This window comes from Camelus bactrianus, chromosome 4 (genome assembly GCF_048773025.1).
Source record: "Camelus bactrianus isolate YW-2024 breed Bactrian camel chromosome 4, ASM4877302v1, whole genome shotgun sequence".
Classification (NCBI taxonomy): domain Eukaryota; kingdom Metazoa; phylum Chordata; class Mammalia; order Artiodactyla; family Camelidae; genus Camelus; species Camelus bactrianus.
This window is the reverse complement of record NC_133542.1, coordinates 86,477,552-86,504,101: the sequence shown is the minus strand read 5'-3', so window position 1 is coordinate 86,504,101 and position 26,550 is coordinate 86,477,552. Positions and strand designations below refer to the sequence as shown.

At 41.4% G+C, this 26,550-nt stretch overlaps 1 protein-coding gene across 13 annotated transcripts in view; it reads left to right on the top strand.

Annotated features, from left to right (window-relative positions):
- AOPEP (aminopeptidase O (putative)) overlaps positions 1 to 26,550 on the top strand; it is a 324,317-nt gene that overhangs the window by 192,340 nt on the left and 105,427 nt on the right. For 12 of the 13 annotated variants that reach the window (XR_012506720.1, XR_012506719.1, XR_012506723.1 and 9 more), the window contains exons 8-10: positions 15,907 to 16,009; positions 16,656 to 16,763; positions 26,355 to 26,398. Coding sequence is in view for 5 of the 13 variants with exons in the window: in XM_074363058.1 (XP_074219159.1) it covers positions 15,907 to 16,009; positions 16,656 to 16,763; positions 26,355 to 26,398 (255 nt within the window). In the remaining 8 variants the exon portion in view is untranslated. Of the gene's footprint in view, positions 1 to 923; positions 2,180 to 15,906; positions 16,010 to 16,655; positions 16,764 to 26,354; positions 26,399 to 26,550 lie in introns of those variants that run through there. The other variant, XM_074363059.1, reaches the window with a different exon arrangement.

Genomic DNA, 26,550 nt, shown 5'->3' with positions numbered 1-26,550 from the left:
CTTCCATTCCTCCTTGGGCGGCTCCCTTTTCCGCTGCTTTCCCTCGCCTCCTGCCCCACAGGGAAAACTGAGGCCATCAGCCTGTTCTCCCTTTGATTCTAGAAGCACATCCACGTCCACGTCTCCCCTGGCCTCTCAGATGCCTGAGTGCCAACCTGTCAGTCTTAACACGGCTCCAGACAAATTTCTGGTTCCAGGAACAGAACTAGGAATAAGTGTGTCTTGATGCAGATCGTAGAGCTACATATACGAGTGAGCTTTAAAACCCTCTGCCCTCCAGGAGGAAGGGAAGGCGGAGTGTCTGTACACCCAGGGAGGATGATGCGCTCATGGCTTTGGACATGAACTGGGGCCACTAGTCTAGGGAAACTCTTTGGTAAGGTCATTGTGCTCTTTTGATCTCCAGATTTTGTTAACATGTTTCAAGTCTCACGTTTATTGGGCTCCTCTGCTTTGTTTAGTACTGTTGGTAACTTCCCTTCTGGAAATTTCCATCACCTAACTTTCATGGCAACCCCTCTTCTGGTTCTTCTTGTCCTCTTCTGCAGTCCCTCCTCCAGCTCCTTCACAGTTTTCTCTTCATCTTCCTGCTCTCAGAGTTGGTGTTCCCCTGGGGGCTCCCTCTCAGCTGCACATCCTCCTGGGGTGGTCTCATCTCAGCACCCTGTCTTAGGTGGGGTTCCCCAGAGGCAGATGAAATTCATGTGAAAGAGATCTGTTGGGAGGAACTCCCAGGAGGAGAGAGTGGACAGCCAAGCCGTGATATCAAGTTGAGTGACACAGGATCGCTCTGGAGGTGGGGTGGGTCAGCCTCGGAGTTGTCCTCCTCAGGGGCAAGGGGCCCAGAGTGTGTGTATCCCTGTGCTGGCATCATTGCTTGGAGAGATGTACATTCTAGGTTCCTCTGGTTCTTGTGTTCACAGGCAAAACAGGCTCAGGCAACCTGAGGGTCACATCTGACCAAGAGTCACAGAGAAGATACCAAGAGCTGATGCGAACACAAACGATAAAAGGGCCTCATGGGATGTGAAGGGGGCGTGCGCACTGCTGGCCACACCTCCCATATGTGCCGGAGGCTCCCAGCTCTCTCTTAAGATCAGATGTGAATGCGTAACTGTCCATTTTACGTCCTGGTTGCCCTCCGTCTCACCCTGATGATCCCTCCCCCACTCCCACTGCTCTCCTCCTGAAGCGCTGAACTCACCCCTCGGAGCCCAGGTTCACACGCTTATCCGAGGTGGACACCTAGGAGTCGTCCAACTCCTCCCCTTCCTCACTCCCCCCACCCCCAGGGGGGGTCAAGCCTTCACCAGGAACTTACCTCTTAAGTCTTTCTCAGTCTGGCCCTTCTCCACCCCTAATACCACTGTCTCTCTATTTAGAACTTAATGGCTTGCGCATCAATCTAATAGCCTCCGAATTGTTTTTTCTGCCTCTAGTCTTGCCCTGTCAAATCCATCCTTCCTCACTGCCGCTGAGGAGGTGTACTTAAATTACCTTGTGATTCTGCCACCTCCCCTCCTTGCTTAAAACTCTCCAAAAGCTTCCCCTCACCTCCAGGAAAAACTTCAAGCTCCTTAATACCGTAGGCAAGGTCCTGCACACCGTCACTCCTGTTTTTCCAGTCTCTTCTCTTACCATTCTTTGCTTCACCCTCTACCCACCCCAAATAGTTCATAGAACCCTGCTGTATTAGTTTGCCCTGGCTGCCGTAACAAAATACCACAGACTTGTATGTGACTTAAACAACAGAAGTTTATTTTCATACAGTTGTAGAGGCTAGAAGTCCAAGATCAAGGTGTCAGCAGGTTTGGTTTCTTCTGAGGCCATTCCCCTCGGCTGGCAGACGGTCACCTTCTCACTGGTGACCCAGTGAGAAGGTGACCGTCTTTTCTCTGTGTGCCTACACTGCTATTGTCTCTTTGTAGGTCCTAATCTCTTCTTAGGATACCAGCCAGACTGGATTAAGGTCCAACGTGATGGCCTCATTTTAGCTTAACTACTTCTTAAAGAAGGCCTTATCTCTGAATGCAGTCACACTTTGAGATACTGGGGGTTAGAACTCCAACATAAAAATTTTGGAGAGACATAATTCAACCCATAACACCTAACGTCTGCCTGTTCTTTCTTACCTCCTTGCCTGTTTTTCGTGTTGTCTTTATTTAGAACATCTTTCCCTTGTTGCATGACTCCAAATCATTCTGACTCAGCACAGGTATCACGGCCCACAGGTATTCCAGAGGTCCCAGGCCCTACCCTGACAAGGTAAGCTCCCTCCTCTCTACCCACTAAAGGCTCTGATTGTATCACCTTCCCTGGTCTTACTACATTATTTGATAATTATATTTAGAATGAGCTATATTAAATTGCCAATATTTGGCCATTTTTACCTCAAAACCAGCAATTTCATATGGTCCAACCTGAAACATCTCTCTTCTGACCCATCAACCTTTTGAACCTAGGGACTCTGTCTTCTCTACCTGTATACACCACAGTGCTTGCCACTGAGTGGCTACTGAATAAATACCGAAGAAATGAATGCCACAGACAACATGATCTCTGCCCCGGAATTTCCTTATGTAGTGTTTGGAGAGTTGAAATATTCGTCACAAGACCAATAGACAAATCCACAGAATTCGAAGAGTTTCATGTTGGTAAGCTTAGTTAGAAAGGGCCGCTGGGAAGATGTGAGGCTAGGGGGAAAGATAGAAAGGATGGTATTGAGGCTGGTAAAGAGGTGATGGGAGGGGAACTCAGTGAGGGAAGCCTGGCAGGCATGAACAGTGAACTGACTGTGGAAATGGCCCTTAGGTGAAAATGGGTTTATCTGTGAGGCTGAAGGTAGACCAGGGAAGGTCAGGCTAAGGGATGGAGTTCCTGAGATGCCAAAGTCAAGAGTTTGTATGTGACCATCCAGGCAGTCGGGAGCTATTTTCAGTTCCAAGAATGACATAATGACAGTGGAGCTCTGGGAAAATTACCCAGCCTTTGGGATAACACACGATCAGAGAGCCAGAGTCTAGAGACCAGGTAGAACGAGATGGCTGTGTCAGGACCCCAGGCCTGAGCTGACAGCTTGGGACCCCCTTCTCGGCTGCCTAAGGCTCTGAATGAGTCCTCACTTGGGGGTTTTCAAAACAGATTGAAATGTCAGTGCAGCTTCAAAGAAGGCTTCTAATAGTGTGATGTAACTCTCTCCCTGACTGCAGATAAGGATGGACCCACTGAAGGGACTGGTTGGCTATGTGAGCTTTGTGAAGTTTGTTTCGACTTTGAACAGAGTGAAAGGCAACAGTCCCAGTCCCTTCTTGGCCAGGACCTAGTCTGTCCTGCCTTATGTCAGAGAAATGTCACCTGAGGATGCAGACCTGAACTCCGTCCAAACCCTGTCAGTGTTCAGGTCGCGGCCCAGGAGAGCAGCATAGGGTTTATAAGAATAAACCTGGAAGCCAGGCTGCCTGGGTCTGGGTCCAGTGCTGAGTCCGCTGAGAGAGCCACACAGCCAGGCTGGGCTCTAGTCCCCTCACCGCAGAATGGGAATAATAACAGCGTAGTTTCTACTTTATAGGTGAGTGTGAGGAATAAACGCAGTGTGTACCTGCAGATCTTTAGAACACACGCGTTAGGCTGAATCACAGGAAATTGCCACTTTGATGGCTCTAAAATGACTATTGTCGATTTCCTGTGGTTTAACGTATACTAAAAACTCAACACGCATTGTCATCTAGACATTCTGGCACCTGGTCAGTGTTTGCCCAGCAAGTGACAGAGGATGCAAGGCCTGGGCCCCCACAGCCAGCCTCGCTCTCCCTCCTGGTTTATTCTCCCTCCTCTTCTTTCACTGCTGCCAGTGTCAGGCGGCCGACCACAGAGGCACCCTGCTCCTGTCTCTACCAGCCGGAGCCTGGAAATCCCGACCTGTCCTCCTTACCAACTTACAGTTGGCTAGAATGTTCAAAAAGTTAATTTTGCTGAGAAGTTAAGACAACATTAAAAAAGAAAAAAAAAAAGAGTGCAAGAATGCCTGGTTACAAATGAATAGGATAGGATTAAAAGCAAAAACAAACAAAAAAATAAAAATCTGAACATTAAACAAAGAAGCTCAAACAAACAGCTTGAGGAAAGAACTTGGCAATGCTTCTAAGACTAATGGGATCCTCATACCCTGCCCAAACTACTTCTGGTCTAATCTCTACATAGGGGCCACCCTGGTGTCCCCTCTGGCCTCTGCTCTGTACAGCTCCCCTGGCCTCTGTGCAGAGCCTGACTACGGCCCTGAGAAGGAAAAACTTCTTCCCTCCACGGCCTTCAGGAGCTCTGACCTGAGCTCCGACCACTGGCACTGGCTTGTGAGGTTCTCAAAGCCTCTCTGTATCTGTGTCTTGTATCTCCTGCCCTCCACCCTCCATCACTCAGGCTTGGGGTCCCCGCCACCCCACTCTCCCTGTCCGTTTTTTTGTTTTGTTTTGTTTTGTTTTAATTTGAACCGAACACACTAGGCAGCAGCTATGTAGACCGTTTCTCCCCTTTCACGACAGAAGGCTGCTACACCTATGCCAGAATTTTCTGAAAAACTCTAGGGCTCTCAGCCAGCCAGAAGCAGACTCTGCCCTTTCCTGTTTCAAAGGCCAGCTCCGCCCACTTGCGTGCCCACTCACTTCCTGTTTCCTGTTGAAGGCACACCCTCGGCTCTCACTTTTTTCACTCAGCAAAGATGACAGATGTGTCCTGAATAGCTGAACTCAAATAACCCCTCCTTCATTTTTCTAGACCATTCCCTGGTTACTCATCACTCAGGTATTTCTAAGGGAGGGACGGAATTCTCTTTGATAGGCCCCTAATTACACACTTACCGTACATGGTGTTTGGTTTTTGCAATAACATTTAGTAGAGTTTTTTTTCAATATAGAAAAACATAAAGAAGAAGTAAAGCAGTTGATAATCACGGCTTAGTTAACCATGTTTTTTTTAATAAAACCACGTACCAGGAAAATTCAGTTTAGAAAAGTTTAAATTCCACCGCCCCACTATACTCCTCGCCCTAAGCTAATCACTGCTAGCATTTGCTTATGACTCCTGCAGAAAATAAGTCTTATAATTATATATGCATGCTTTTTCTGTATTGCTGCCCTGTGTTGCACTGATTCATTATAACACGATTTGCCCATGAAGTATTTTCCTAAGAAATAACTCATATACGTAAACTAGTGAACTGTGATACTCTGCTCATCCTCTGAGGCTGTCTCATGTACTCAGCCAATCCTAGCACTTGTTGTATTACATTCTTGGCTAACGAGCGTTAGTCTCCCGTTCAGAAAAACTCTCAACTAATGAGTCCTTTCTCATGTAATCCTAAATTGACTCCGTTCAACCAATTATTGGCTTACTCCCTATAGGCATGCCCCCCCCCCATTTAGTTTGTGTTTTGGCCAATAATTTTGACCAAGAACGGCTGACAAAAACTGAACAAGTATTTGACTGAACTTGCTGCAAATACACAAAAGAAGTGTATCTTGAACATAGTACATATTAAAATCCAGTTTCACAGGGGCTTCTACCCCTTTCAAGTCAATGGTTGAGTAGAGAAAAGATAAAAAAGGGGGGTTGTACTTCCGCTCAACATTGTACTGGAAGTTCTAGAGAAGGTAATTAGGCAAGAAAGTGAAATAAAAGACATCCAGGAATGAAAGGAAGAAGTAAAACTATCTTTTTGCAGATGACATAATCTTATAGATAGAAAATCCGAAGGAATCCCCCCTCAAACACTGTTAAAACTAATAAACAAGTTCAGCAAGGTTGCAGGATACAAGATCAACATACAAAAGTCAATTGTATTTCTATACACTATCAGTATATAATCTGAAAAGGAAATTTAAAAAACAAATTCATTTATAATAACATCAAAAATGATTAAATATTTAGGAATAAATTTAACAAAAGAAGTATGAAACATATACTGGAAACTACAAAACACTATTAAAGGAAATTAAAGAAGAGCTGAATAAATGGAAAAACATCTTGTATTCATGAATTGGAAGACTTAAGGTTGTTAAGATGCAATGGTCTCTACACCAATTCACGAATCCAGTGTAATCCCTGTCAAAATTTCAGCTGTCTTTTTTTTTTTTTTTTGCAAAAATGGACAAACTGATCCTAAAATTCATACGGAAATTTAAGGGACCCAGAATAGCCAAAACAAAGCTGAAGAAGAAGACCAAAGGTAGAGTACTCACACTTCTGAATTTCGATACTTACTACAAAGCAACAGTAATCAGACAGTGTGGTACTGGCATATGGACAGACTTATAGATCAATGGAATAAAATTGACAGTCTAGACAAAGACCATTTCACTTATGGTCAGTTGGGTTTTGACAAGGGTGCTACTTCCCTCATACTTTCAATGAGGGAAAGAATATTCTTTTCAACAAATGGTCACGGGACAGTTGGTTATCCACAAGCAGAAGAATGAAATTAGACCGTCTGCTTCATACCACATACAAAAACTGACTCAAAGGCCTAAGTGTAAGAGCTAAAAATGTAGAACTATTAGAAAAAAAGCCATAGATATAAGTCAGTATGATCTTTGAATAAGTAAAAGCTTCTTAGCTACCTCAGCTAAAGAGGGTCAAAAATCAAAGAGGGGGTAAAATCAATAAATTGGACTTTATCAAAACTTCAAACTTTTGTGTTTCAAAGGACTCTATCTAAAAAGTGAAAAGACACCCCACAGAATGGGAGAAAATATTTGCAAATCGTATATCTGAGGGACTTGTATCCAGAATATATAAAGAACTTTTACAGCTCAACAATCAAAAGACAAACAACCCAATTAAAAATGGTTAAAGGATCTGAACAGACATTTCTCCAAAGAAGAAATACAGATAGCCAATAAGCACATAAAATGCTTGACATGATTAGCCATCGAGGGGAGTGCATCAAACCCTCAATGAGATACCACTTCATACCTGCCAGGACAGCTGTAATGGAAAACACAAGAACAAGTGTCAGTGAGGATTTGGATAATTAGAACCCTCGTACACTGTTGGTGGGAATGTAAGATGGTGCAGCTCCCCTGGAAAGCAGGCCAGCAGATCCTCAGAAGGTTAAACATAGAGTTACCATATAAATCAGCAATTTCACTCCAAAGTACATACAAGAAATGAAAACACAAGTCCACACAGAAACGTGAACATGAATGTTCATAGAAGCATTATTTTTAACAGCCAAAAAGTGGAAGCAACCCTAATGTCTGTCAATAGATGAATGGATAAATAAAACGTTATATCCATGCAATGGGATATTAGTCAGCCATTAAAAGCAATGAAGGACTGATAATGTGCTACAAAAGTGGACAAATCTTGAAAACACTATGTTAACTGAAAGAAGCTGTACACAAAAGGCCACATATTGTATAATCCCATTTATCTGAAATATCCAGAATAGGCAAGACTTTGGAGACAAGAAGTAGATGAGTGGTTGTTGTCTGGGGCTGCAGGGGAAAAAATGGAATGTGACTGCCAGTGGTTATGGGGTTTCTTTTGGGGGTGATGAAAATGTTCTGGAATTAGTAGAACCAGTACGTGATGGTTGCACAACCTTCTGAATGTACTAAAAACCACTGAACTGTACATTTTTTAAATGGTGAATTTTATGATATGTGAATTATAATCTCGATTTTTAAAAGAGAGGAATTGATAGAAATCATTGGATGTTCTATAACATAAGATGATTGTAGCTTCAGCAGGGTTGACCAGCAAGTGTTTGAAGGAGAGATGAAAGAAGAAATTATGGCAGGAGGCAGCCAGTGTCCTCAGGGCATTGGATGAGACCTGAGGAGCCATTTCTAGTGCTGGATGCCAGGAAGAAGTCTCCTTAGTGTCTGTGGTGCAACAAGCCCCACACAGAGATGATTCACTTGCAGGAAAGCATCCCTCAAGTACAAGTGTGTGTGTGAATTTTTTCCACCCTCTATGATCCTTACCATTGTTCTGTTATTGACACATGTGGGTCTTTTTGGTTTTTTTTTTTAAACTGCTGCAGAATATTCCAGGATATGAACATTCCATGACTAACTAACCATTGGTTAACCATTGGACACTTTGGTAATTTCCAGTATTTTTGATTTCACAAACAATACTGTGGTAAACAGTCTTACACTTACTATTAATGCACCGCATGTTACATGTAAGACCCAGAGAGTACGCAGTTGCCCGCAAGACTGAGGAGAGAGCTGGTCTCCCAACTAGTCGTCCTGTTTTACATCCTGGTTGGGCTTCAGACTCAGGCAAGCCCTCCGTCACCGCTGCCTCTCATCCCCAGCACCGTGCAGCCTCCACCGAGGAGGGAAAAGTCCTTCTCCGGCTCCCACAGACCATCTGCTCCTCTTTGAGTCATAAGACGAGCCGATCCTTCCCATTATCTCGGCACACATGCTGTTGGTGTTCAAAACGTGCTTCCAGCCTCCCCTTGTAAAATGAAGTCAGTGTTTGTCTCATTTGCCTCTTTCCGAGATAGAGTCATGGGGTTTTTTGGGGTTTTTCTGACACATTACAGAAAAAGTTTTCCATTTTTACCCTTTCTACTTTGGCTTCCTGTGATTTTTCAGGTTCTCTGTATTCCTGTGTGCTGAATGTGTAGAGCAGACTGACAGCCTGTGTTTCATTATGATCACTTCAGCCCTGAATAGCAGGCGGTCCCTTTTACCCTGGCTCATGAGGACAGGCTTTCAGATGTGGTGCACATGCACCCTGGAACACAACACTGCAAAAAACATAATGAGAGCCTTGTAGTGCATGAATCCTATACTCGTTAGCTAAGTCTATCCCCAAATATATGTGGATGAGTAAAATTCAGTTATGGTGCCTCTAATTCATTTAGGTTTTTTTTAAATCAAAATCACCTTTGGTGGATTTAGCGAGGCCAAGACTGCATAGCAAACCTACTGACTCCACTGCAGTGGATGAATAAAGTTTTACTTCTAAGTGCTGCAGCTTAAATATATTCTGGGCTATTTTAGCTCATAAAGTCATAGAATATTAGGGTCAGAAAGGACCTTAAAAGTGATTTTGCCTAACCTTGCATATCCCTGACAGCCACCCAGCTTCTAACAGAGTATTCCCAGGATCCAGATTTCACCGCTCCAGCAAGCAACAGCTTCCCTGTGGGAGCAGCTTGTCTTAGAATGGACTTCCTTAGATTGGACTGGAACCTGTCTGCCTGGAAAGTGTGCCCCGTCCTCTTAGCCCTTACCTCCAGAGTTGCACAGGACTCACCTTCTCATCTGAACAGTCCACATCTCTGAAGACCATTGTCTTTCGTTTTCTAGTCGCTAGGTCACAGGCTTTGGTAAATTTGTTCCATATACTACAGGGCTGGGAGAACAGTTCCCTTCTTGGGCTTGGGTCTTTGTGATCCTCTCCGTTGACAAGGGCTGCGTTCTCCAGGTGTGTCACCCAAACGCAGCACTTTGTTTGAGGTTATACCCATAAAGAATGCACTGGAACAATATAGTTTCTTCCCTCGAACTGGATAGTCCAGAAAAGAAAAGACAAGCATTAATAGAGTTAGTTGAATGCACTCAACTACATACCATACTTCATTTTTAAACTCAGTGTCATACACCTTCTCATGGCAGTCTTCCCTAACTCCTGTTCTAACTCCTGTGTATTTTTTTCTCCTTAGTAACATAACATTCATTGAGTGTTTCCGATATGCCAAGCACTATTCTAAGCACTCTGCATACATTACCTCTTTTAATCCTCAAAATGGCTCTGTGGGATATGTACTAGTACCGTCTTCCTCCCCGTTTGATAGAAGAGGAAACAGGCGTATAGCAGTTGACCCACCTTTCTCCTGCTAGTGAGTGACAAGAGGCAGGATGAAAGCAGAGGTAAGTCTGGCTCCGGAGCCCAGCTCTCCACATCAGTCACCCATTGCTGCCTGTTGAATTTACAGACAATTTAATATACTAACTCTTTTTCAGAGGTGAATGCTTCCTTTTTGAAAACCTTTTTGTCCTTATTAACAATTGTTTTATTAATTCTGGATCCTCATTCCATCTATGGTTGCTGTTCTTGACTGTGGATGCTGTCAGTCAACCAGTTAGACTTCCAGACTCGACTCATTTGCAAATTTGTTAAGCCAGATAAGTCATCATTCCTTGGGGACAGCCCTAAGTTTCATCTTTCATCTTCCTACCCTGCTTATCAAAATTTGTGGGGTTTTTTTGTTTTTCCACAGTTCTGCTAACTACAGGGTCCTATCATCCTCTTCAGCAGCTGACCTCTTCTCCCGTTGGTACCGACCACTGGCTCCTTTCACCATCAGGGGACAGAATATTCCTTCTTCACTTTCCTCTGGCTCCTTGGAGAAATGCCTCTTTCTGTCTTAAATCATTTTAGCGATTGCCTTTTCAACACCAGAGTGATATCCTGCTGTGTCTGCTATAGGATAATGGTCCCTGATGGGGAAAAAAGCCTTCATTCTGGGCAGCTGTTAAATCCATTGTGAAAAGCACACAGACGCGCAAACTTGCCAAACACCAGCAGCCTCGACACAGCACAGTTTCATTAGTTAAAGGTGCGCGCAACATTTGGCGTAGTTCTCTTTGGAAGTGCCATCCAAAGGCAAGGTGGTGTTAAGGGCTCACTACGAACATCTTGTAGATGGAAAACCTGTTGCAGAAGCAAATGGAGGGTGTAAAATTCCTGTACTTTCCATCACTCTGCCGCCATTTTTTTCACCCAGAATTTTAGTAACCTTTTCACACAGTGGTATAAACTGGGCAGGAGGAGACGGGGTGGGGGTGGGGATGTGTGTCAGGAGTATGCCCAGACCTAGCTTACCAGAATTTCAGCAACACCTGAAATTTGTTATTTCTTTTTATTTGTTTTCTGATGACAGTGCAGCCAGGAGCAGGCTTACAGACCAGCCCCTGAAGGGTTTACACTCAAAATCAGGGCTCCCGCAGAGGGAAGATACAAGGCTACATTTATGTGCCTGGTCTTTTTTTTTTTTTTTTTTTTTAATTCTTTTATTTTGGAATAATTTTAGACTCGCAAGCAGTCACCAAAGTAATAGAATTCCTGTGTACCATTTCCCCTGCTTTGTGCATATTGTAACTATAGGGTGATCTTTCTTTCTTTCTTTCTTTTTTAAATTATTTATTTATTTTGTGGGAAGAAGTAATTAGGTTTATTTATTTATTTTTATTTTTTAGTGGAGGTACTGGGGATTGAGCCCAGGACCTTGTGCATGCTAAGCAGACATTCCACCACTGAGCTATACCCTCTCTGCTAGGGGTGACATCTTTCCAATGTCTTTGCCTGTCAGAGGAAGGTTTAGCTGGCACTCCCTGACCCCAACCAGTATTCATCATGATGAGAATACCATCACTTTTATTGTGCTTACAAAATGCCAACAGGCACTCTGGCTAAGCGCTTTCAGACGCTGCCACAGTCTAATGAGGTGCCACGGTCACTCTCGTCCCCTTCTTAGATATGAAAGAACTGGGCTCCGTGAGACTGTGAGACTCACTCAAGATTATGTGGCACTTGGGTGGCAAGGTCAAGGTTTACACCCAAACTGTCAACCAGTCTGTTAGGCTGCTTCCCCAGGAGATCTCGCTTATGTGTTCGGGGCTCCGATTGGTACCGTGAGGCCAGAGCCTCCACAAAGGTAGTATTTAACTTCCTCTGTCACTGCGGGGTGAGTGAGGCCCTGCTCCCGGCCCGTCAGACCCTGTAGGGCAGCTGCAGCTGATAGACAAGGATGCTGGAATGCTGATTAATCCCTTTCTGTCTCGTTTCTGGGCTGCTTATCCCAAGCTCAGTAGCGAGTTTGTAGATGAAGATATCTCGTGGCTCTCACTTTTACTGCCAAGGAGTACAAGACAGAGAATGCTGGCAGACGGCCCGTCTGAGCTGTGGCAGGGCAGGAGGTGTTCAGACCCAGGCTGACACGCCTGAGCACCTTTCAGTGGCATTTTCGCAAATCCCACCCTTGGCGATAGTCCTGCAGAATCAGTTCTTTCTTCAGGAGGTTTGATTCCAAATCACATCGCTGTGTATCAAATCTCACTGCCATCAGACAGCTTTTTAAATGTCCGTACTGCTGCTGTGAATGCAGCGGGAAAGGAAGGAGGTAGGCAGGGAAAGGTCATGCTAATCTCAGTTGTTACATTTGGTGCCAGGTACAACAGAAACCAAGGGCAGTTAAGCCCAAACGACCTTGGTAACTTGATCTCTCGCATTCCATGTATTCCAGCCAAGGAAATAAACACTGGCGTATAGTGTGGAAGAGATGCTTAACACTTTTACGTTTACAAAGTGCTTTCATATTATCTTGGCCTCATCACACTCTTTACAGTGAGGAAATTGAGCTGCAGGGAGAGTAAACAAGTCGTCTCAGGTTCTCCCCGTCATATTTGGCACAACCAAGACAGGGCCCTGGATCTTGGGGAGGCCCCAGAATGCAGCAAGGACTTTGATGTTTCATGGACCCCGGATCCAGCCTCAGCTCTGCCACTAACTAGCTTTTTGGTCATCACCAGGCCTCACATTCCTCCACTTTTAAATGGGCCTAATCACAGTACCTGCTCCATCAGGTTCTTGTGAGAGTAGAGCTTGGCAGAGTACCTGGCACAGGGAGGTAACAGGGGTGGTAACTATTAGTATTAGTTCAATTCTCCATCCATTAGATAGGAATCTAGCTTCAATTAATAGAACAGTAAAGCAATGTTGACTTATACAAACGAGGGTTATTTTTCTCATACTATAAGAAGTGTGAAGGCAGGAAGTCTTGGGCTGGCCAGCAGCTGAATGGTACTGTCAAAAACTGTTTACCTTCTTTCATACCATCCTGGTCTCCATAGCATGTTGATTTGCTGCCTCGTGGTTGCAAGGTGGCTGCTGCAGCTCCATCCACCATGTTTGGGGACAACAGGAATACTCCAGTCATATTTCCCCTTTTGTAAGGAAAGCAAAAACTGTCCCAGAACCCCACTCCTAACCACAGCAGACACTGCTTTTGTCTCCATAGCCTGGACTATGCCTTCAGACTGACTGTAGCTGCAAGGACCCTTGGAAAGTAAGCATTTAACTTTTCAGACTTAATTATTCAAGTGTCAGGGAAGAAGGTGGGTGAGAATGGGAATAGACTGAGCCAACTGTATTTTCTACAGTTCCTCCTGCCTTTCACAATGTCATTAAATTTTTTTTATTTAATTGGTCCCCAGGTGTAGAGGGTGTGGTTAACCCTAGTCAGGTGCTCATGGCCCACAATCAGCAAAGCCCCCTTTCTCGGCTGATTCCATTTTATTCTCACAAAATGTACTGTTTCATGTGCATCTATTTTTTCTTCACTTTCTGATTGAAATATACATCCATGGTAATGAAATATACATCCAATGTAAAGCACTATTTGTCATCATGAAAGCACCACTCAGGTTAATATACAGAACATTCCCACCATCCCAGAAACCTTCCTTCCTTCTCCTCCACTCCATCAGTACTCCCTCCCAAAGGTAACCGTTATTCCATTCTGTATCCCCATAGGTCTGTTTTGCCTGTTCTTTGATTCATTTAAACGCAATCGTACATTTGTATGTAGTCTTTGGGGTGCGACTTCTTTCACTCACCTGTGAGAGTCCTCTGCTGTTGCGTGTAGTGGTAGTTCCTCTGTCCCCTGCTTTTTTCTCGGTGCATTGTCTCCCCGAGCAGACTTGGAGAAGGGGTATTATGAGCACCAGAAATGGAAGCCACCCCTTTTCCACTTGTGGAGTATCTTTTCCTCGTAAAACCCATCCCCTCTGATTTCTCGCAAAGCTTGCCTGGGCACTGCTCTCTCCAGCACCACGTCTCCTTTAAGAGGAGTCTCTTGGGGACTTGTACATTTGCCTTGGATGCTGTCAGCATGAAAGAATTTTCCTGAATGCCTCTTCTTTTGGAGATGGGGGAAGAGGAGAGTAAAAGAGGGATGCTTTCTGGAAGGATATTTTTAGTCAAAGGAGAAAAGCACTGACCAAAGTCATCATTAGGAACTTGAGTCTGGAAGCCAGCTTTTGGAGCAGAGATTTTTAGGTTGCTTTCCTGTGTTCCTCTCCTGCTAACAATCTCCATTCAGAGTTCAAGGGCATAAGAAACTCACAGCAACTCTGTCCCTCTTGGGGCTGGGGAAACTGGTTTGAATTTAGGCTGTCGCTGGGAAGTCTTCCTCCCCCCAAGGCTGTGGGTGGTGGACTTTGCTATCAAAGCCAGCATGGCTTTCTTTATAAAAACACTCAACTCCAGGACAACTTGCGAGCAGGAATAAAGCTCATGCTTTTCAATGGAGTCTTAAATGAAGATGAAAGGGACTAGTTATTCCTGCAAGTATGGTCACGTAGGTAAGTCAGGGATCAACTAGAAAAATTCAGACTATGCGGTTGGTTCTAATGGTTGGTTGCCGTTGTCCCTCCTTTGGGGGTCTGCTGGTTCTGTGCCTTGTGTCTGCTGGGACAGTGTGCTGGAAGAGTCGGCAGAGACTTAATTGGGAGCTCTCTGCTTGGCAGCTAGAGCAGATTGCAAGGGGGCTGATTTGGTCCTCCTCAGGTGCTTCCATTCAGTCCAGCACCCTTACATGTTTTGTCTGTGGGCATTTAGGACTAAGTGGATGAACCCCTGAAATCCATTGCCTCTAACATCAGATGAACAACCTTGAATTTAGCAATATTTATTGCTAACAACTTTAGAAAATGTTACTAAGTTTACTGAGGAATTTCTATATCCCCAGCCTTCACAGGAGGCTTTGAGTGTATTATTTCAATTATTCTCCACAGGACCTGGGGAGATAGGTAAGGTTATGCCCATTTTGCGGATGAGTAAATTGAGGATTAGAGAATTTCAATAACCTGCTACTAAGTAACAGGTAGTAAGTAGTAGGGCTGAGATTGAACACTAGGTCTCCCAGATTCCAAAGGCTGTGTAACACTAGCTACCTTTTAAAGATAACCTGTCGCCTGTCCATGTCAGCCCTCTTGTCAGCCCTTGCCTTCCCCTTACCCCAGCACATGCTCTTCAGTGTTTGTCCAATCAATGACTGGGTTTTGAACAGCTGAAATCTGCAAATAGCTTGTCACTTATTTTGATCTTAGCTAGTTGTTGAAGTGTCACTGTTACATGATTATATTTTATTAAAGGAATTTTTAAAAACATTTATAACCATAGAGCATAATGGAGAACATTTTGATAGACAATAAGGAAACGTTGGTTTCAACCTTAATGTCCCCATGAATCAAAACAAGCTGTGAGACCTTGAATACAGACTTAATTTCTGTGTGCCTGTTGCCCTCATTTGTGAAATGAGGACGTTGAAGTATGTGATTACTGATGTCTCTACCTTTTGCAAAAACATGGGCCTCTGTGACTTTTTCGGTTTTGTTTTTGTGATTCTGAAATGGCTTCAGAGTACAAATATTTCTTAAAGGAGCCTTAATTACTAAGTGTAAATCAAGAGAAATGGATAACATTGGGGCTTTCAGAATTTTTGGAAAAGATGTAAGTTCTTTACTCTTCCAAGTAAAGCTGCATTTTCCATTGCACTTCCCAATCCATCATTCCCACCAAAAGAAAAGTGTATAGTTTCTTTAATAATTTCACGTTGGAGCTTAGATTCCTTGCGGGTCTGGCAAGCTTTAATCCTGGATGTAAAATATTGCCAACGGCCAACCTCAGGTGGCCAACCTAAATATAAATCTCTCCTTGTTCAGTGTATGAATGTATAATGTAAACTGTTTTATTAAATTATACCTGGTACTACTAAATAGAATTAAAACGCTGTTGAGCAACTCTGAAAGTAAGAAATAAGACGATATTATGGTCTAATTAGTTAAGAAGATGCTTAAAGAAAATTTTATTGCATCCTTTTAGACCTAATAAAGAGAAAACGGGCCACGTGAGTGACTCAGGATCATCTGTCATCAAACATGGGCTCAATCCGGAGAAGGTCTTCATGCAGGTTCATTACCTGAAGGTAAGCACACCTGAGTGGCAGAAGGCAGTTACCACGATGCAGCACTTTTTAGCTTTTACGTGTAAAAATAGTGAAGGTGAGTAACGAGGTTGGGGCCAAACAAAAAACCCGTCAACATTGTAGTGACATTTGACTTAGATACCTGACTGTCCAATCATTAAAGCATTTTGTACCCAAAAAATGAGGCATGAGTCAAAGGAAGCTGAACGATTCCCCTCGGTACCTCCCGTCTCCCTGCTTCACGTCGGCTTTGAAGGGCAGAATCTTAAAACTGCTGTCAGGTTCCAACGGGAAGATGGGAGTAATAAGGAAGTATTTTAAGCTGTAAAGGCCTTTCCTGACAGCTGAGGGGGAGAGGAGCTGGACCCCGCTTCCCTTGTGGTCCATGATGGACATCGGGCTTCACGTAAACCAAGGAACGACGAGCTGGTGAGACCATTAACAGATGGGTTGAAAGCAAAGTAGCTGATCCTGAAGTTCCAGCCCAGCCTTACTACTAAGAATGTAACGGGCTGCCTGGGACGAGTCAGGTAGAGCATCCTAGATGTGCATAAAGCTCTGGTGGGTAAGTTAGTGTTGGCTTTGTGAGCATTTTTCTGATGAACCCACAATAGGCATCTCTTTAAATTCTTCTTCCTTTCTTCAGGGCTACTTCCTTCTCCGGTTCCTCGCCCAGAGACTTGGAGATGACACCTATTTTTCATTTTTAAGAAAGTTTGTGCACACATATCACGGGCAGCTGATTCTTTCCCAGGTAATTTATGAGTCCTCACGAGTCCATGATACACACCTGGAGGGGGTGTGGCATGTGGCAGCTAGATTATGTGAGTATGAAAAAGGAGGGGAAAGATTTACGATTTAATACGATAGGAAAAATAGGAAGTTAATGGAGTGGACACAAGGCAGTGTTGTTTCTGGGAGGGCAATCTCCCTGTGGTTTAGGACAGACTGTAACCCAGGGCTGTCCTGTGCGCAGTGATGTGGGGAGTTGCACCTTAAGGGACCTTGAAAACAAAAACAAAACAATCATGCCGTCCCCTCTGCCTGGAATGAGCTTTGCAAGGCTGGCTCCTCCTCATCCTTGGTCTCAGCTTCAGTGTTTCCATCTCAGAGACACTTCAGCTAAAGAGATGTGCATCCACCCTCTTCTCCTCCGTCCTTTGTCCTTTTAGTTACCTTCATTGCTGTCACCACTGTTTTAATTACATTTTCCTTTATGGGTCCATTTGTTTCTTTTCTGTCTCTTCCATTCTATGGATACTCTCAGCAGGGCCAGACCACACTCTCTGTTTCACCAGTACTTAGTAATGATTCACACGCAGTGCACCCACCGTATGTATTTGATAAACAAATAGATTAAAGACAAGATACACTGAAGTAGTCAGACAGCCCGGCCACAAAAGTGCCGGAGGAAGACTCTGTTTACACGGGTGTGGGGCCGAGCTGCACTCAGTGAGAAAGTTAACAGAGAGGCGGAGGCTCTGAAAACAGTGCTCGTAGCTGTCGGAGAATAAAGGATGTGCGGTCTCAGCACAGAATGGACGGATGTGTGTTTTTGATATTTGACTCTTGTGCTCATATGCAGTTTTAAAGTCACGTTGCCCACAACGTTCAGCGTACAGGATGTGCGTGTATGATCTGAGCACGTATGCAGGGAATAGCGTGCGTGTAACAAGACTGGATGGCCATTATTCCTCATCTCCACGTTCTTTTTATTCTTTCGCTTGAGGGGAGAGGAGGTCTTCCTAAACAGTGTTTGGAAGGGCAGCTTGAAAGCTGGCTCAGGAGTCTTCTAGGACTGGCTGGCTGAACAGCCCAAATGCCTACGACTAAAAACCACTTCTCACCAATATACTGTAGCGTTAAAGGAGCTCGTTGCGTTTCCCGTGACTTCTGAGGTTCTGCTGTCAATTTCCCATGGAACACTCCGTGCTCCCTCCTCCAGATCATTCCATTTTCCTTCTGTTTACTTCTTTTGAATTACAGTTTTGCTGTTTTTCGAAAAAACAGCTTTACTGAGGTATAACTCACATACCATAAAATTCGCCCTTTTCAAGTGTACAAGTCAGTGGTTTTGGGTGTATTCCCAAAGTTGGGCAACCATCACCACTCTAATTCCAGAACATTTTCATCACCCCCAGAAGAAACCCCAAATCCGTTAGCAGTCACTGCCTCATATCCACCTCCCCTCAGTCGTAGGCAACCACTAACCCACTTTCTGTCTCTACGCATTTGCCTATTCTGGACATTCCGTATAAATGGAGACGTTTATACAAATGGAGGCCAATAAGATGTGGCCTTTTGTGACTGGCTTGTTTCACTGAGCATAATGTTTTCAACGTTCATGTTGTAGTGTGTATCAGTACTTCATTCCTCTCTTTTTATTTCACTTTTTACCTGTTAAATTGTGATAAAGTACACATAAGAAAATACACCATTTTCACCATTTTTAAGTGTACAGTTAGTGCATTAAGTACGCTCACATTGTTGTGCAATTCTCACCACCATGCATCCCCAGAACATTATCATCTTCCCCAAATGAAACGTGTATCCATTAAACAATAACTCCACATTCTTCCCTCCCCCAAGCCCCTGGCAACCACCATTCTATTTTCTGTCTCTGACTTCGACATGGGTACCTTAATGCAAATGGAATAATACAATATTTGCCCTTTTGTATTGGCTTCTTTCACTTAGCAAAATGTCTTCAAGGTCCGTCCATGTTATAGCATGAGTCAGAATTTTCTTCCTTTTTAAGACAGCGTTCCACCGTGTGTGTATATACCACACTTGGTTTACCTAGTCATCTGTTAATGGACACTTGGGTTATCTACACCTCTTGGCTCTTGTGAGTAGTGTTGCTGTGAATATCAGTGTACAAATATCTGTTTGAATCACTGCTTTCAATTCTTTTGTGTATATACGTCGAAGTGGAATTGCTAGGTTATATGCTAATTCAGTTTTTTGAGCAACTGCCATACTGTTTTCCACAAGGGTTGCACCATTTTACATTCTCACCAGCAATGCACAAGGGTTCCATTTTCTCCACATCCTCACCAACATTTATTGTTCTACTTTTTTTTTTTTTTATAATAGCCATTATGGTGGGTGTGATGGATGTGAAGTGGTATCTCTTTGTGGTTTTAATTGCATTTTTCTGGTAGCTAATCATGTTGAGCATTTTTTCATGGACTTACTGGCTATTTGTATATCTTTTGGGGGGACATGTCTATTTAGGCCCCTCGCTGATTTTTTTATTTGGGCTGTCTTTTATTATTGAGTTGTAAGGGTACTTTATATATTCTAGATTCAAGTCCTTTATCAGATTTATGATTTGTAAATTTTTTTTCCTGATTAAAATTACTCCTATGTTTTGTTCTAAGAGCTTTGTAGTGTTAGCTCTTATATTTAGGCCTCATCCATTTTGAATTAATTTTTGTGTAGGGTGTGAGGTAGATGGTCCGACTTCCTTCTTTTGCATGTGAATATCCAGTTGTCTCATGACCATCTGTCAAAAAGACTATATTCTCTCCCTCCATTATAGTGTCTTGGCACCCTTGTTGGAAATCAGTTGACCATAAACATAAGAGTTTTTTGTGGACTTTCAATTCTATTCTATTGATCTCTAGTTTTGTCCTTTTGCCAGTCTCATAGTTTCAAAATTGTTGCTTTTTCACCTGACACTCATAAAAAAAAATTTAAACACTATCAAAGGATACAAAGAGAATGTAAAATATCATTCTAAATCTCACAATCCATGAATATCTACAATTAAGATTAGGTGACTGTCATTTGAGAAATTGCACTGTTTCTTTCTTTCTATATATTATGTATGATACATACCTGTGTGTATATGGGTATATAGTACATATAGATGTCTGTGTATGTTTATAAACATGTATAGATACAGAGATGTATTTAGAAATAATGCTATAAAAATAGAATTATATGTGCTTTTTAATGAAATGTTTTAAATTTTATTTTACTTGATTTTAGCAAGTGAAAGAGAAACTAAGGTGAATATAAAAGACTTTCTTGAACTTCAGGTAAATGTAAGAAAGATCATTTCCTAAAAGATTCTTCTCTGGTTAAGAATCACAATTACCAAAAAAAAAATCTCTTTTACTTTTTTTTTTTAATTGAAGTATAGTTGATTTACCATGTTGTGTTAATTTCAGGTGTACAGCATAGTGATTCAGTTATTCATATATATATATACTCTTTTTTCAGATTCTTTTCTGCTATATGTTATTATAAGACATTGAGTATAATTCCCTGTGCTATACAGTAGGTCCTTGTCTGTATAAAAACTCTTTCAGAGGAGGTTGAAATTATTACCTTTTTCTCTTTAGGTATATATTTCATTTTTAGAAAGCTTCAGTTTATTCACTGATGTAAAAGATCAGGAAATCAGTAGTTAAGTATTTCTCCTACTTTTCACCCAATTCTAGATTTTTCTTAATTAATATTTTTACACAGTTAAGGTTTATATCATTAAAATGTGTGTTGTAGCTATAATTTTCACAGTTGTAAAGTCCTCGCTCTGTATTTAAAGGATTTCGGTATTCACCTCCAGTCATGTCACCATGCTTCCATATTCATGAGTGCTTTATTTTGATTCAGTTCTTTGTTGGTTAAATTTAATTATGAAGCTGATGTTCAAGGTGCTTGAAAATGTTTGTCTGTTACCTTTATATTTGAATTACAAACTGGCTGGATATAATATTCTTGGGCCGTATTTTCATTGCCCCAGAACTTTGTGGCTATGGCTCAACTGCCTCCTGGCATTAAATACTGCTGTTGAAACTTTTGAAGTCAGCCAGTTTTTCCCTCTTTCTACCACTCAGGTAACAGAAGAATTCTTTCTTTACCTTTGATGTTTAGAAATTTAATCAAAAAATGGCTTGTTGTCCGTGAGTCTGCAAATTTTTTTTTCCTGGAAAACAGTGTGCATTTTCAGTCTTAGTGTCTATTCTTTTTTCTTTCCATAAAATTGTCTTAATTGTATCTTTGAACACATTCCTTTTTTTCCCTTGCAGGGTTCTGAATTTCAAGGTTACCAGTTATCCTTATGTTATGTCCTGTTTGTCCTCCATACTTGTTATTTTCTAGTTGCTTTTGTCATTTTGTTCTTCATGACGTATGTTTATCTCAAGCAATATTATTATCTTTATTATTATTAATGTTATGATTATAACATTATTGTCAATTTTTTTTCTCTAATGTCTGTTCTTTTCCTTGATGTTTCTATTTAATTAATACTCCGATAGTGGTAGTCCTTTTTTAAGGACCCAAATAATGCTTTGCTTTGAAATATCTCTTTTCATCTCATTTTATTGTTTTGTCATCTTGTCTTTGAGCTTTCATTTGCCTGAATTTATTTTCCCATTATTTTCTTTTAATTTATATTTTAGTGTAAAACATTTGTGGAGAATTTTCTTCTGTTCCTTAGATTAAGTTTTCTTCAAGACTGAATTCTTTGTCTCTTAGGTTATGCTTCTTATTTCTGTCTCTCTCTTTATATGAGTTTCTGTTGTGTTAGTTTGCATAGTTACCATACTTCTTTTCTTGCTCATTCTCAGCATGAGATGCACTGTCCTGACCTTATATTTATTCTCATTGTATTGGAACATTATCCTTAATTTCTTTCCCTACTTGTCTCAGACATGTTTTTCTTCCTCTCTGAGCTATGGTTTGAAACTTGGATATTATGCATGGAAGGAGTGGAGGGGAGGAGCTCCAGTGGATCTGTGTACAGCCTTTGTTGCAAGAATTTAGCTCCACCAACTCTTGAAATTTTGTTAAATGTCCCCAGCCAAGATCCTCTTCATCTAACTCAGGTGCATTTTTTTTCCATTGCAAGTACTCTCTCAATTAATATTGTTCCTCCAATTCATCTTGAAGCCCTAGAACCTAAATAGTTCATGAGAGTGTCATCCTTGGTTGTTCATTTCTTCAGTTTTATTCATCTCACTTGAGCAAACATTTTCACAGTCAAAAAAAAAAAAAAGAGGAAAAATTAAGATATTCCAGTTTCTTTCCAAAAGTGTGGGTATTTGGGAGAATTTGTGGGGTTTGGGCAACTCACCAGTCCCACTACCACTAAGCGTGAAGGAGGGGGCGACAGAGAGGGAAGGTTGGAGGCTGTGTTGGAATCTTACGTTTCTTTCTTTAGTTGTCTCTTTGAAGTTTATGCCACAGGCTTTGCTTCTTTTCTTGTTTGGATGCTGTTAGTGGAGTTTTGGCTGACTTTTTTTTTTAATGGATTGTGTTTTTGTTTATATTGCTAGTTAGTTATTGATGAGGAAGTCCATGATTCAGTTTCTTTATTAAGAAGTTCTTCAATTTCTTCTTCTTTCAACCGACTTTTGAATTCTTTCCTTTCTGAACACCCCATCTGCCCAGCATTTCAGAAGTTATCATCTTTCTACTTCCCAACTAAAACTTCTTTCTTGAGCTTAACAATGACTTGTTCCTGACCATTTCATTTCTTCTTAGTTCTTATCCTGCCAACATTGTCCTTATTTCAACATTTTGATTTTTGTTTTGCCTCACCTACTTCCTCTTCCCCATGACCATGGTGATTGTTCATAAAACATCTGACAGAAATTCCTAATCCATGTAATTATCAAGCCAGAGTCACAGTCAGGTTATCCAGTAGAATCTATATGCACCTGCTTTTTACTGAATACTACAAAATAATTACCAGTACTACAAAATAATTACCAAATTAGCCATGTGCCAAAATCAGTGTAGTTTTTTTTTTTTAATCTTAATCCTTAATTTAGTGTTGTTAGGTGATAATCAAAATAAGCTGTCTGGGACTGACCTAATTAGCATATAGATTATTAGGAGAATAGAAAATGAAAAAAAATTCCCAAGGAATGTATTTTTTTAACTAGGCATGAGCTTGTAACAATTGTCAAGGATCCAGATAAATTTTCACCCCACCCCCACGTCGAAATTATTGTTTCTGCTTTTGGGTTAAATTTGTTTTTTCAGGCTCTAGTGGTGACAAACTGGGAACCCTAGTATTTGTTGCTAAATGACGTTGTCAGTGATCCTAGATCAACGTCAATGCCCTAAGTCCTGCCATTGATGCTAGCATCATCCTTGAAGGAAAGCCCTCCTTGTCCAATTGAGATTTGTAAGTTGCTTTTATAAAAGTGCCAGCACACTGAAGGGAAGAGTGAAGACAGAGGAAAGAACTCAAAACGGGCAGTAAGGAAAGGAATAATCTTAAGACATATCTTTCTCTTTATGTCACTCTGTTGTGGAGAATGAGGAAAAGCTTCTATGATGAGTCCATTCAAGGGACATATGCCAATTTATGAGTAGAACCAGGAAAACTAGCATTTTGTGGTTAAGATTATATCTATGAAAGGAATAAGAAGGGCCAGTTGATTGATTCCACTGATGGGACAAAGACTGCCTGGATGAGACCAAGTGTCTTCGTGATTGAATGGAGCACAGGGCAGAAGAATATCTAGCCCTGTAGACAAGGATTCCCACAGCCTCTAAGGCATCATGTCTTAGAGATGCTTGAAGCACTGAGTTTTTGTGATCGATTTGCTCCCCTAGCCCCACCATCCCCAGCACTGGTTGGCAGCCTCCAGCTGGCTGTTGTGTGCCTCCAGTTCTCAGCTCCAGGCAAGAAGAGGCAGATGCCCCCTGCTAAGAAATGGAACAGTTATCTTTCTTAAAAAATGAAGCAGGGTTTCTTGGGGACCTCCTGCACTTGTATTCACACAAAATTCTGAAATATTTGTGCTCTGCGTTTCTGTAAAGAAAGATCCAATTGTAATTGGAAAATGCAAAAGGGCAGAATTAAGGTTAACGCTGGATTTCCTGCTTCTCATGCAATTAAATTCTCCCCCTTGCCACTGAGTTAATGTAATTTCCCCCCCACATAATTGAACATAAATTACTGGACAAATATGGGGTAAGTTGATATGGACTATAAGGAGATAATAAAGTAAAATTAGTAAGAAATTACAATTACAGTACGCGGATTTTTAAAAAGCAAGAATTCTGTCATTATGCCAATGAAATATCTGCACAGTAATCTAATAATATATCAGATTGTGAAAAGTTAATTTCTAATTCAGCTTTTTTTTTTTTTTACAAAATAACTATTAAATTAATAAAAATAATGACTCTAAGAACCTCAATCAAAAAATAATTCTTTGGAGTCTAAATATTACTCTGTTTCCTTTGGTATTTTCCCTCCATATAGCCACTACAGGTGCAAGGAAGGACTTCAGATGTGAGGCATTATTCTATTTGGATTTGCCCCCTTGCATTTTGACTGATATATGTTTTTAATATTAATTTTGTTACATTTCAATCATTTATTTTGGGTGAAGCAGCAATAGGCAAGTAAGGTCTTAGAAGGAGAAGAGAGGTTGCAAGAAATAAATCTTTCATTCGCGCTCTTAATAGGGAGACTTTGCCTCTGGAAGAAGTGGACCTAACCACCCAGAAACACAGAGAAAGGGACGGCTGTAGGGACGGCTACACTTCGTGCCAGGATAGAGAAAGAACACCTTGTCATACAAATTGTTTGCAGATTTCTCTTCCTCTGTAATTCCATCTGTTTGTAATACGGGGATCTGCACTGCTGCTTCCATCTCACACTCTGAGTTAAATGGATCTCATCAGAGCTCTGGTCTGGCCTGCAGACTTGGTGTGCTGGGGGCTTCAGTCTGCAGGGACACTCATTTGGCAGTGTCCTATTTGATCGTCTGTGCTTATACGTGTGCCCTCTTACAAGGACCAATTTAAAAGTTTATTTTATTGGGAGTTCGAGATTTGTAGATACTAACTACTATATATAAAATAGGTAAACAACAAGTTTCTTCTGTAGAGCACAGGGAACTATATTTCAGTGTCTTGTAGTGACCTATAATGAAAACGAATATGAAAATGAACATATGTATGTATATGTAAGACTGAAGCATTATGCTGAACACTAGAAATTGACACAACATTGTAACTGGCTATACTTCAATTAAAAAGTTAAAAAACAATAACAATAAAAAAGGTTATTTTCCATTTATTAAAAGAAAACCTTCAAATGTAGATCTTTTTTATTGTTCAATATCAAGGCCCTAGAAAGTTAAATATTGTTCTTGTTTGTTTCATGTTCTATATTTATCCAAAATGTATCTTATCCAACCTTCAGATGAGGGAGAGTTGACACTAGGCTTGTTTACTCATTTGGCAAATAAAAATGCACAGCCCCATTTAACTTAGAATTTCAGATAAACAGCAAATAATTTTTTAGTGTAGGTATGCCCCCAGTTACATTGAGGGCATACTTACACTATAAAAATCCTATATTTTATCTGACAAACCTAGTTGGGACCAAATCAAGATTCCAGAATTATATGGGGTGAAAAGATTGGACACAATATTCAAGGTGCAAATTAAATATAAATGTGATTTTTGAACATTTAAGTGTGAATATTTTTTAGGTCTTACGGAATTGTGGCTATGTTTTAAGAGTGCTTATCTTTTAGCGACGTTCACTGAAACATTGTTGAAATTATATAATGTTCGGGATTTACTTCTAAATAATACAGGAGGCAGGTAAGTGGATAGAGTAGAGTGGCTGTGAGTTAATGGTTACATGAAGGTTAATTATATTTTTTTGCTACTTTTAAATGTGTTTGAAATTTTCCGTTTTCCATAGTAAAAGTGGGTGTGTATGCAAGTCATGCCTTTAGATTAGAAACAAAATCTATTTTGGAAACATCATAAACGTCAAACAATTGAGGACTTGCGCAGTGACTCTGGAAGAGGCTGCAGATAGAGGCAGGGGCCCGTGAACTATTTTTGGAATTGTGAGATCTTTGTTCCTCCATCGGGATATTAATTGTCTTGATTTTTGTCTTTATCTTTTCGTAGAGCAATGCAAAAAAAGCCGCTAGTTATGTTAGCCTCTCAGAGTTGAGATTATTCCGTGTGTTATAGGATCTCTAGGGAAAGCTCATGTAGGGGAGAACATGGTTACATAGAGACGGATGGTGCTTTAATGCTATGGCCAGCGTTTTGAAAATAGTCAAACGTGAAATGAAATAAACTGTTGGGTTAGGTCAAAATAACAAACATTACTCTTTTTTCAATTTGTTTGTGGTTTTCACAAAAATAAATCTCTTTAACTGATTGGACTGAAGCCCTGGTAAATTAATAAATTGAGTATATAGCCTAATAATTCAGCGTCGGCCTATCTTCCCTAGCAGGTGATCTGTCAGCAGCTGGGAACGCTCAGTCTCTGGCACGACTCCGGGCAGGGTTATTTATTGATGGACATCTTTAATGATTTGCTTTTTTCTTATTCCAGGATTTCCTTCAAATGCTGTTGGAGAACATCCCAGAAGAAAAAAGGTGAGGACCAATTTAGGAATTAAGGGCCCAGTTTTACTTGTAATGTTAAAAATGACTCTGCTATTGTTCGGCTTGTTACAGCCTAGAAAGTTTCACCTTCCTCTCTTAATAGAGGACTGAGCACAGCCAACAGGAGTCATGGGATGATCCAC